Source organism: Cryptomeria japonica, chromosome 11, assembly GCF_030272615.1.
Source record: "Cryptomeria japonica chromosome 11, Sugi_1.0, whole genome shotgun sequence".
NCBI lineage: Eukaryota > Viridiplantae > Streptophyta > Pinopsida > Cupressales > Cupressaceae > Cryptomeria > Cryptomeria japonica.
Genome location: NC_081415.1, coordinates 126326589 through 126339868, shown reverse-complemented (window position 1 = coordinate 126339868; position 13280 = coordinate 126326589). Strand labels below are relative to the sequence as shown.

At 35.3% G+C, this 13280-nt stretch overlaps 1 protein-coding gene and 1 pseudogene across 1 annotated transcript; both read right to left on the bottom strand.

Annotated features, from left to right (window-relative positions):
• Window positions 1-222: 222 nt before the first annotated feature.
• LOC131065336 (scopoletin glucosyltransferase-like) lies at window positions 223-2213 on the bottom strand (annotated as a pseudogene).
• A 7566-nt stretch (window positions 2214-9779) lies between these two features.
• On the bottom strand, window positions 9780-11318 carry LOC131065335 (probable UDP-glucosyl transferase 73B6). Its single transcript, XM_059214437.1, has 2 exons — window positions 10372-11318; window positions 9780-10335 (listed from the first exon to the last, which is right to left on the bottom strand). Exons 1-2 carry the CDS (start codon window positions 11316-11318, stop codon window positions 9780-9782), a joined length of 1503 nt encoding a protein of 500 aa, XP_059070420.1.
• Window positions 11319-13280: the final 1962 nt, after the last annotated feature.

Genomic DNA, 13280 nt, shown 5'->3' with positions numbered 1-13280 from the left:
AATATTTTTAATCATAGAAAGTTGATTAGAAAGTAAATAACAGCAACTTGCAATCAACTTTCATTAAAGTTGGTATGGCTACTCTATTAACAGACAGTAATCTCAAGACTGTCTGCAAAAGCTCAGAATATACGACATGATAATAACTTCATACGTTTATATTGCTGCCCTGCAAGTTTGTTCTGGAAACAAAGTACATAATTTAGTTTTACTTATATTTGATTATGTAGAAAGATTCCTTCCTTCTGTGCGTGGCTTATTCTGTTCTGGCTTACCCTTTTCTTCATTTGGGCGACGACTGACAACCCAGTTGTCATGTCGCTCACGCACATATTCTCTAAATGCCTGCAGGTTTGAGTGAGAAGTCCCGCCTTTCTCAACCGCCGTTTTTGCCTTTTTGCGCAGTTCCTGAGCCCTCATCCTCATCATCATCCCTTCCTCTTCTGCCACAACATTTGTAACCGCTCTATTCACGACATGCTTGTCTCCCACGCCGTCCATGTGGAAGCAAATTTGTCCTGCGATACCCAAATGCTCAACCAGAAGCTTACTGTTGAAAAGTTGCTTTGCAAACATGGGCCATGTGATCATGGGGACACCCAGGCTCATGCTCTCCAGCGTGGAGTTCCATCCGCAATGGCTTAGAAATGCGCCAGTGGAAGGATGGGATAGGATCAAGAGCTGCGGCGCCCAGCCTCATATGACCCGCCCTCTATCCTTAGTTCGCTCTTCAAACCCCTCTGGCAGCTCTATATCCGGAAGGCGCTTAAGAGCCAATATGAACGCCTGCTGGCTCGCCTCCAGCCCCCTCGCCAGCGCCTCTGTCTGCTGTTTGTTCAGAGACGACTGGCTTCCAAAGCACACAAAAACTACTGGATTAGGGCTTCGGCTATCCAACCATTGCAAGCACTCGGCCTCACTTATATCCGCCGCCTTTCCTCTGCTGTCACGGGTCCAATGCTCCAAACAGGCCTCTTGGTTAACCTCTTAATGTGGTCGATTCCCAGCGAGTCCAGTCGTAAAACGTGTTGAAAATCAAGCCACTTCCTTCCATGCTGCGATTGATCTCTTCCGTGACGAAACTTTGCATGGGATTTATGTCCGGGTCTCGCATGATGAACGGCAGATCGGATTTACGCAGCTGGAAATCGAACGGAAGGTCGGGGACCTGGAAATACTCCTCGTCTCCTTGAACATTCTTCTGCGGCGTGTTCTTCATGAAGGAATGCATTACAGACATAGCAAATGCTCCCGATGTCTGGAAAACCACGGTGGGAAGCCCAAATTTGGCCCCGGATTTGTGAACCCACGACGTAAACATGTCGCTTATTAAACAAACGGGAGGAGACGGGGAGTTCTGGATCTGATCCTCTGCACTTTTCATCTGCAGTTCCAGCCATTGCTCGAACGGGCCAGCGAGCTTGTAGGATGACTTCATAAGTATTCCACTCATATGAAACGTAATATTATCGGCGCTTTCAATTCCCGGTGGCAGGCCTTCGATGAGAGGCATGGGATGCGAAACCAGGCGTATCTCGACGCCGGGATTCGAACTGTTGACCGCATGATCCACTAGAGGCTGCAGACGTGCAACGTTGCCTGGTGTGGATATGTAGGAAACAATGAGGCCGTGGGAGGCAAGAAGCTTTGCGAGCTCCAGAAAAGGAATAAGATGGCCCTGCCCGACGTAGGGAACGACTACTACATGAGGCTTGCTGCTCTTCTTACCACCATTCATTTTGTTCCACATTCTAAAATCACCTCTCTTAGTCACAGACCATTTCATGTATAGCTCCGTGGCAGCTATTTCTGGCACTCACATGCATTAGCAGATGGATTCATCTAATCCACAGAAAAGACTTGAAGATAAGTCTGTGTCGTGGGCGAATAGAAACATGAGGCAGACGCTGATTTATCTATTGTGTATGGCTGCTGTATTGCATTAAATACAAGTTAGTACATTGCCGACTTCAACACTGATATGAGTTAGACAAATTTTCTCACATATAGTTCACGAATAATTGTTATAAGTAAAGTTATTGCATTCAATTTGTGTGAATGCATTTAAATGGACCAACTGTTCAAAACTCGCATTTCCTTTTTGAAGGAGCTGGACGGAGCAGATCAAATGCACACACAAAAAAATTTAAAACAGAGAAAATTAAAAACACAGAAATTGTATTGTGTGCTGCAGCACAGAACTCATATTTTCATTGCTTGCTTAAATGAGGATTACATCTTCCTCATTTATGGAGGAGTTTAGAAAATTCCAGAAGGTATCGATCAGTGTTCTTTTCATGATAACTGAAATTTGACAGAAATTCAGAACATGCAATCTTTCTATGACTGATAATTCAACGGTGGAACTGCAAGCTGACGGTGGCAGATTGCAGTTTAACGGTGGTAACTATAGTTTAGAAATTTCTAGAAAACGCAGGAGAAATTATGTACATTCCAACACATCTTCCATTTTTCAACTAATTATCAACAGAGAGATTGTTTTCAAAAGAAACAAAATGAATGAAGAAATTACAAAAGTAATTTTTAAAAGAGAAAATGCTATAATATGTTATAATTGTGGACAAGAAGGGCACAAAAGTGATCAATTTCTTAAGAAATCATATGGACAAAAGAGATTTAATCAAAGAAGGCAATCATTTTTTTCTCAAGAAGAGGGTGATCATAATATAATGATAGCTTATTTGGTTACTCAAGGAAATTCAAGTGACACATGGTATATTGTTTCAGGAGCTAGCCAACATATGACCTACAATAAAAACTTCTTTAACAATTTAGAAGAAAGTAAAAGTGCAAGAATGTTTCTTGGTGATGATAGTTCACATGCAATTGAAGGAATAGGTTCAATCTCAATGAAAGAAAATGATGGTAAAAAATGGACAGTAACAGATGTGATTTTTGTACCAAAGTTAACTAAAAATCTTCTCTCAATGAGTCAAATAACTTGATATGGTTTATAAAGTGGAATTTTATTCAAATAAGTGTTTAATTGAGAATATTAATGATGGATATAAAATAGTGGCAACTAGAATTGAGATTGATGGTATATACAAATTCTTAGAAAGTGTTGATAAGAAAGCTTATGTTACTACAAGATCCTCCACAAGTGAGTTATGGCATAAAAGATATGGTCGTTTAAATTATCAAAGCTTCTCTATGCTTTCAAAAATGAATATAGTTTATGGACTACCTTGATTAAAGATAAATACAAATGTGTGTGAAGGATGCATGGTTGGAAAACAACATAGAGATAGCTTTGAAAAATCTACATGGAGGGCAAGTAAATCTCTTGAACTTATCCATAGTGATTTATGTGGGGCTATGAATCCAACATCAAAGGGGGGAGCTAGGTACATCTTAACATTCATTAATGATTTTTCAAGAAAATTTTGGGTTTACTTCCTTAAACAAAAAGATGAAGTGTTTAGCAAATTTGAAATGTTTAAAGCATTTGTGGAAAATAGAAGTGTTAATAAGATTGAAGAGACTAAGAATTGATAATGGTGGAGGATATGTCAACAATAGGTTCAAATCTTTTTGTGAGTTTCATGGGATAAAGAAAGAAATGACTAATAGATATGCTCCCCAACAAAATCATGTAGCTGAAAGGAAGAATAGGACCTTAGTAGAAATGGCACATTATATGCTACAATCCAAGAATCTTCCTTTGTTTCTTTGGGCTGAGGTTGTCAATACCGCTTCTCATATTTTAAATAGATCTCCCACAACTTTTTTGCAAAATATCACACTTCAAGAAGCATGGAGTGAAGAAAAGACAAATGTCAAGTACTTTAGAGTATTTGGATGTGAAGCATTTGCTCATGTGCTAGATGAGATTAAAGGAAAGAAATTTGATAAGAGTGTTAAATGCATTTTTGTGGGTTATGATGATCAAAGGAAAGGATATAGGTTGTACGATCCTAGTGTGGAGGATGTATTGATAAGTAGGGATGTCAAGTTTAATAAAGGAATTTAAGATATAGCAAAGTTCTCTCCTATTCCACTAGTGGCCATAGATAATAATGAATCCTATAATGATTTTGAAAGAAATAAATGTTGAAAGGAAACTTTTGACATAGACGAGGAATCTAGAAGTCCAAAAACCAAGAGTCTTCAAGAGATTTATAAAAAGACTTATCAAGTTAATTATGCTCTAATGACCACCATAATGAAGACTACTGATCCACAAGCATATGATGAGGCTAGAGGAAAACAAGAATGAGAACAAGCTATGCAAAATGAGTATGATTCCTTGGTAAAGAGTAACACTTGGGAATTGGTAGACTTGCCCAAAGGCAAATATGTGGTCAACAATAAGTGGGTGTATAAAACTAAATTCAAGTAAGATGGTAGCATTGAAAAACACAAGGCAAGACTAGTGGCCAAAGGTTACTCATAGAAAGAGGGAATTGACTACACAGAAAATTTTGCCCCATTAGCAAAGATTGGCACTATCAGGATTAGCAAAGATTAGTACTATTAGGACTAGTATAGCATTGGTAGCTCATTTTAAGTGGTATATTCACCAAATGGGTGTCAAGAATGCATTTTTGACATCCTCACCTTTCATATCCTTTAACATCCTCACCTTCCATATCCTAGGTCAATTTTAATATGGAGCAACTAGAGTAGACACACTTTTGCAATTATCTATTTTAAGATTTCGTAACAAATCTAGAGAATACTTAGTTTGAGAGAGATAAATACCAAGAAAGTAGTGTAGAAAACCAAGATTTGTCATCTCAAATGCATCTTATAATTTTATTTTCATGTCATTAATTTGGTTCATGCTATGCCCTGTAATGATAAGATCATCAACATAAAGTACGATAATTAGTTGTCCACCATCATCAAATTCCTTCACATACAAGTTTAGATCATGAGGACTATTATTGAAACCTTGAGTTTGGAAATATTAATCAATTTTAGCATACCAAGCCCTTGGAGCCTGTTTCAAACCCTATAGTGACTTCTTTAATTTTTAGACCATGTGTTCTTGTCTTGGATTCTCAAATTCTTGGGTTGAGTCATATAGATTTCTTCATCAATTTCACCATTCAAAAATGCATTCTTGACATCCATTTGGTGAAGAGACCACTTAAAATGAGCTGCCAATGCTATAATAGTCTTGATAGTGCTAATCTTTGCTACTGGGGCAAAATTTTCCATGTAGTCAATTCCCTCTTTCTATGTATAACCTTTGGCCGCTAGTCTTGCCTTGTGTTTTTCAATGCTACCATTTGACTTGAATTTAGTTTTATACACCCACTTATTGTTGACCACATTTTTGCCTTTGGGCAAGCCCACCAATTCCCAAGTGTTACTCTTTATCAAGGAATCATACTCATTTTGCATAGGCTCATGTATGTGTAGTGCTCTGTTTTCTCTATTTTTTCACCCTTTTTATCATTTATTAATTACAATTGAGAAAAAAAATACACAAAGACATGAAACAGTGGTACATTTCATGAAGAATAAAATTATTTGACTCATTTATAAAATCCATAAATGAGGCTTTAGATAGGTTTAAGAATGAATTATTATTAAAATTAAAGCCCAAACAAAACCACCAAGATGGGTATAATATTCACAACTAAAATCAGATAGGAGAATCTTTTCGAAGTAAAAATTTGTACCTATAAAGAATAAGCATCCATATATTTAATTGCAGAAATGTAATTTGATGGATAAGGCTCATGGTTCATAAATTACCAAATAATGCAATGGCAATGGCTGGCATTACCTTACTATATTTAAAATTAGGACATTATGCTTAGTTGGAAAGAGTTTAAGAATGAATTAGCAAATTTCTATGACCAAATATGTAATGTAGACTATTTTGTCTAGTTAAAAAAATTTAAATAATTAAGGTCTATAATTGAATATAATACTAAGCATCTATGATTCATAATTCTAGCTTATCAAAATCGACAATTGTACATCAATGGACTTAATGACCAAATTCAGCATGATGTTTAGTTCCTGGAATCTTATAGGAATCTTATTAGCCTATACGCTTTCCCTCCGAGAAAGCTCACATACGCATGTTTGGGAAGAGTGTATCACACCCAAAACAAATTGTTGGTAAACAATTTTGCAGTCACTGTTTATGGTTACGTGACGATTATCTTCTACCACTTGGAACATTCATTGCCTCACACTGAACAAAACGTTTTGGCTTGCATTTAATACCAAATTGAATTTTAATCATAAAATCTTAATTAGCCCCAAAACCTCGATATTTTTATATACACTTTTCATTTAGTGTGAATCGATTGAAGAAATAGCTGTAATAAGATTGTTTTTGGTCCATCTGCGGTAGGGTTTCGTAAAAATTTCCTATGGACTGCTCATTCGTTGGCACGATTTGTGTAGAACCTTGAATTAATTCAGTTGCCATGATCTCAGGGAAATCCATCTTTGGTCTTTTATTGTATTTTTCATGCTCTTTCTTCCTATGTGATCCATTTAGGATCTTTGGAACAGTAGTAGTAAGGGTAAATATCCATACCTTGACCAATACCTTGTATGCGCATAGTGGTTGATGCTAAGTTCTGTTTCAGTATTATCATTTTCGACTATCTTGAATGTCTGTTGAAAATCAGAGTGCATTACGGGAAGCTAACATTGCAGACTAATAAGTAAACCATTAATAGATATAGAAAATAGAGAGTAGATAAAAATCATTAAGGCAAATAGAGAAAAAGCTATGCAGGTAATATTTTTGTATCAAATAGTAAGATAACATTACAAACCTTTGAGAACACTGTTGCCATTTCTTGATTCCTCTCTAGATGTATGAGTAATGCTCTTCTGGTGTTGTTATGGTAGATAAAGCGTGCATAGACCATATTATTATTCCAAGAGTTTAGAAGGAGATAAGTATATATCAATCAATAACACATGTAAAGATTGTTATATGCTTATTATTATATTTGCCAATATTCAATTGTTTGTAGAGCTCAAAATGATAGGGCTTTCTAAAAGACTTCTAAATCTTGCAATTTAAACAATTTAATAAGAAGACTCATAAAGACTTCAAGACCGTCCAAACTCTGGTTCAAGAGATTGTGATCTGGTAAGAGATGAGAGCAGAGAAAAAATTGGAGCACATCATTGTCTCAATTTCAATAGGAGTCCATTTCTCTTATCTCTACCATTAGATGATCGAAAACAATGAAACCAGTTGTCTGCCATGCTTTCAAAATGAGAAAGATTGTGAGTATTAGTGTTCTTTTCAGTATAACATTTGTGAATTAAGAAAATTTATTTTAGTCATCCTAAAAAAGATATTAGAAACAATGATTTAATAGTGATATGATAAGTCTGTTGTGTATATCTGTGGAAAAGTCATTTCTTGTTTGGATTTCAATGCTTGAAGTTTTAGTGTTTTGTAAGTAATCATCAATTATTAATTTCTCCAAGATCATTTTAGAGATCTAAATTATTATATTGAGTAATGGTTATGAGTTATTTTCATGATTCAAGTTTACAAATTCAATGTTATTAAAGATTATCCTACACCACCTTAATGATAGTGTATATTCTCACCCACAATTTATTACTTAAAGAAAAACCATAACATATAGAATGCATTATATAAAGGAAATAAGATAGTAATAATATTTTAAAAATGAGAAAAATCTAAAAAACAATTAAATTTGGACTGAGGTATCTATTTCTATTATGACATCTAAAGACAAAAATACTCTATAGGGGCTACAAGAAATTTTTTAAAAGAAAGCAATTATATTCAAATTACCAAGATACATGTTAAGAAATTTACCAATTAACTCAAAAAAATCATATATAAATTGTATGTGGTAAATATCATGTTCTTATACAAGGTAAAGGTGTTTTTAAGATTACCTTAGGCAAGATATAAATTTGATGTATGAGAACTTTTGTGGGCAATTTTTTTATTTTAAACTAAAATTTTAGATTAATTATTGCTATTTCCTTGATGAGGGTTCTACAATGAGACTTGAACAGTCAAAATTGCAAACACTACACAATGTTATCCATGAATATGATGTTATGTCTAGTTGTGAGAATCTAAAAATCTTTAATAATTTTCCCTTTTGTACCTTTTGTATCTTTTGTTTGATAGTTTTTTTTATTTGGTATCTTATTTGTTTAATTTTCTTCTTTCATTTATTTTTCAGTTTATATGTTTAGTAGAAAGCATTATTAGCAATGTATAAAGTGATGGAATTGTTTCTTACAAAGAATCTAATTGTTTCCCGACAAAAGTTAAAAAATTCAAGAAATTTAAAAAAATTATTGATCAACATTTACATCTAAAATTATATGATATAATGGTTATTTATAGAAATTAAAGTTCATATTTGAGGCCAAAACGTGTATAATATGGTTATCTAATTTACACAAAATTAAACTACATTTTAAATTTACCTTTAATATCCTCTTGGGGTAACCCTTGAACCTCCTCTAGGAGGAAATGCTAGTATAGTTAGGAAATTTATGCAACAAGTGCTGCATATTGAGAAACAAAACACCACCCAAGTTTCATACTTGTTTGGGTGAAACTATAAGATTAAATGATAAAAATGTGACTAATCTTACTAGCAAAAATATGGACAATGTCTTACTTTAAGACAAATTAGTAAGCTTTTTCCTTAACAAGAGATAGAGAAAAGATAAAAAAATTCTATGTGGGAATTGTTATACCAAGCGATCAAGGGATAATTAGTGTTCTAGTAGTCATAAAATACTAATGATTATTAACAATGACGTTGAAGGAGTGCTTACAAAATAACCAAATATAAAACTTAAACATGGGAATTCTAAGTAGAAGGAAATCACTACTATCTCTGTTCATGTATAGGATGGAATACAACATTCAAAGTAACTAGTAATATTAAAAATGAAAATGTGTAGTGTTGGTTGATATTGGTAGTAGACATATCTTTATTAATAGCAAATTAGCTAATAAGTTCAATCATTATGTTTATCAAGTTTGTAATTTTCAAATCATGATAGTTGATAGGAAGCAACTCTTGTGGTGGTAAATATCATATTAAAGTTTTGATGATAAATTATAAACTATATTTGAATAAATGTTTGATATCCCTATTAAGGGAGTAGTGGCTTAAACAATTGGGAACCATGTCTATCAATTTTCAAGATTTATTCTTGACTTCTAGTACATAAAGGGAAATGTATAAACTTTTAGGAACACACTCAAACATCAAGTGCAATTATTAGGGGAGAGGACCTAATAGTTCTGCACCCTAACTTTGCACTTCTCAAAATCTTACATGAGAATTTATGCTCTCCCAATTTTTTATAGCACCTTATTTGGCATGTCCTCTACTTATAACTAAGGTTTCAAGGCCACATCATCAAAGATGATGCCACAACATTTTTTTTGCCAAGGTGTCCAAAATAGCTCCAATAAAAGGTGAGACCAATAATCGTGGTTGGCATCACATGATTTGTTGCTTTTTACAACTAAAGGTACATTTTATTCAATTATGGGTAGTCATCATAGCAATAACAACTTTAAAGTCACAACTATTGGATCAATGTTGTCAAAAAAATTGAACATATTAAATCAACAAATACTATCACAACAATTGAAATACGTTCAACACTAGACCCTCTCTTGTAACTAAAGATGAAAAAATGGCTATCAACAAGTCTGTCAAGACTCCAAGGTTCAACCTCTAACTTCTGCCACCTCTAATTGGAGACCATTGTCAAGACTCGAAGGTCCTAACTCTAATTGGAGACCAGAATCATGACATTGAATTCATGATGCCTCTCAGTTGATTTGATTGACAAGCCGCTATCCACTTGTCATGCAGCTCCCTTACGTACTGCACAAATTCATACAGGTTTACGTGAGAAGTTCCGCCTTTCTCAACCGCCATTTTCGCCTTGTTACGCAGTTCCTGAGCTCTCATTCTCAACGTCTTCCCCCCTTCTTCCGCCAAAAGCTTTATCACTGCTCTCTTTACCACGTGCTCGTCCACCACGTCGTCTATGTGGGAGCCTATTTGTTCTGCAAAGCCCATCTGCTCTACCAGAAGCTTACTGTTAAAAGGTTGCTCTGCAAACATGGGCCACGTGATCATGGGAACACCCAGGCTTATGCTTTCCAGCGTTGAGTTCCATCCGCAGTGACTTAGAAACGCGCCAGTGGAAGGATGGGACAGGATCAGGAGCTGCGGCGCCCAACCCCATATGACCAGCCCTCTATCGATAGTCCGCTCCTCAAACCCCTCTGGCAGCTCTACCTCCGGAAGGCGCTTGATAGCCCATATGAAGGCCTGCTGGCTCGCCTCAAGCCCTCTGGCCAGCGCCTCTGTCTGTTATTTGTTTAGAGACAGAAAGCTCCCAAAGCACACAAAAACTACTGAATTAGGGCTTCTCCTATCCAACCACTGCAAGCACTCCGCCTCACTTATATCTGCAACCTTTCCTCGGCCATCACCGGTACCGCGTTCGACCCCCTCTGCATCAAAAATCTTCTTGGGAAGTAAAGGACCAATGCTCCAAACAGGCCTTTTTGTTAAGCTCCTAAAGTGATCGATCCCCAGTGGCTCCAACTCGCAAAATGTATTGAAAATCAGCCCACTTCCTTCCATGCTGCAATTGATCTCTTCTGCGACGAAACTCTGTATGGGATTCGTTTCCGGGTCGCGCAGGTCGAATGGCAGGTCCGAATTACGTAGCTTGAAGTCGAATGAAAGGTTGGGGATCTGGAAATACTCATGATCATCTCCTTGCACATTCTTGTGCGTTGTGTGCCTCAGCAACGAGTGTTGGACAGAAAAACGAAATGCTCCCGAGGTGTGGAAAACCACGGTGGGAATCCCAAATTTGGCGGCGGATTCATGAACCCACGACGTAAACATATCGCTTATTACACACACGAGAGAAGATGGGAAATTCTGGGTCTCATCCTCTGCATTTTTCATCTGCATCTCCAGCCATTGCTCAAATTGTCCAGCCAATTTGTAGGACGACCTCATGAGAATTCCGCTCATTTGCAGTGGAACAGTTTCAGTGCTTTCAATTCCCGGAGGCAGGCCTTCGACAGGAGGCATCGAAAGCGAAACCAGTCGTATGTCCACGCTTGAATTCGAACTCTTGACCTCCTGGTCTACTTGAGGCTGCAGTCGTGCAATGTTACCCGGTGTGGTTATGTAGGAAACAATGAGCCCCTGCGAGGCGAGAAGCTTTGTGAGCTCCAGAAAAGGAATAAGATGGCCCTGCCCGACGTAGGGAACGACTGCCATATGAGGCTTGCTTCTCTTTTCACCACCATTCATTTTGTTCCACATCTTAACACACTTCTCTCAGCCAGAGCATTGCATATACATTCTATGGGTGCCAATTTATGGTACCCACATGTATTGTATACTGTACCACAGGGACACAATAAAATGATGGAACCATTATTAGTAGTGCATTAATGAACATCTCATGAAGTTCGCTGCTCTTCTCACGACCATTCATTTTCTTACCCATTTCAATATTCGTCAAACACCTCCGACAGCCAGGCCATGGATTATATCTTCCATGGGAACCCAATTATATCACCCCATGTGCCTTTAAAAGAAAAAAAGCGAACGCAATGATGGATATATATGCACATCTTCGGATAGATTTAAAATTAAGTACACCCCATTCCGTCCGTTCATATTAATGCATTTAAATGAGCCAGATAATCAAAACTTCATATGCTTTTACAGATTTATTCACACTCGACAAAAATAGTTTATTGTTTGGCTGTTATCTTTTTAATGAAGATGTTGCTGAATGTTACGTCTTACATGAATTATTTTATCCCATAATATATTTAAAGATTCAATTTCTCTATTGTATAGCTTTCTAACTAATTTGAGTTGCATGAGTATTTGACAAGTTTAATGTGATGTTTGCTCTAAATATTTATGTTCATGTTGTAGTTTTTATGTTCTCGTATCATAAATTTATACAAATGTTCAAAAATAGCTAAAATGGTTCATTTTTTATTGCTTTTGGAGTGTAACCATCATTCACCCAAACCTATCAACTTTCAAACAGTCTGCTCCTATTTTTACCTTATTTGAAATAACCCTTTGAATGAATGCAATTTTTAATTTAGATTCACTTTTTCGTTTTACGGACTGGATTTACTTTTAGCTTTACGGATTGGATTTACTTTTAGCTTTTGATATTATACATTCTCAAAACTTTCTACAACACTCTATATAGCATTCTATCATTCTACAACACTTTAGTTCTTTTTTATTTTATTTTCATATAGTGAAGTTTTTAATGTTATTGAACTTCATTTCCATTGAATATTTTTCTATTTTTTCTCTTTCTTTGTTATTATGTATTTCATTGCTTGTATAGCCTGCCTGTATATTTCATAGTTTTCTATTAACTATCTATTAAAGTTAAAAGACCAAAATACAAACTTAGAAAATTTAAAAATCTCCCTAATAGTCATGTCCTCTTTTGTTATCCCGAACATAGATAATTTTGTGCATTCTTTTTCAGATTTAATTCTTTATTGGCTAATATTTTTTCCTCTCTCATATTATAGTCATTTGATTTAACTTAACATGATTTAGATAATTTTACATATTCATATCTTATTATATTTTTTTCAATTATTTTTTTTGGAGTAATACTTTTTTTGTTGGTGTGTACTTGTTATTATTTTATAAATAGTCAACTTCTATAGAGCCCATTGTTTTTTGTGCACAATGGACATTTGTATGACCATACAATCTTTTGCATATGCACACTTGTTTTTAAGAGATGTGACTAATACAAATTGACAATTTAATCTATAGAAATAATTTCTTGTTTTGCATCCTATTATTGGTTTGCATCATCATTTGGCTTCCAAATTATAGAAATCAAAATTATTTTTCATATTTCTTATCTATATTTGTGTTTCTTATTTCTTCAATTAACATAAAATTATCCCTTTTTTACAATAATTAGCTATAAATGTATTAACTATATTAATATTAAATAGTGAACATGAATAGTAGGTTATTTAATCCATATTTTTCATGAGTAATTTAATCAATATTATAGACAATCTCAATATCACAACAATTCCCCTTCATTATTCTCTTGGATATTACTTTTCCCAAAACCCCATCATTAAGAGACCAAAAAGGGGACAAATATCCCCTTATCTAATGCCTTGAACAATAGAAAAATAAGTTGTATGTATTCCCATTGTAAAAGATATCTATAATCTTGGAGGGGAGATATAATTGAAAATT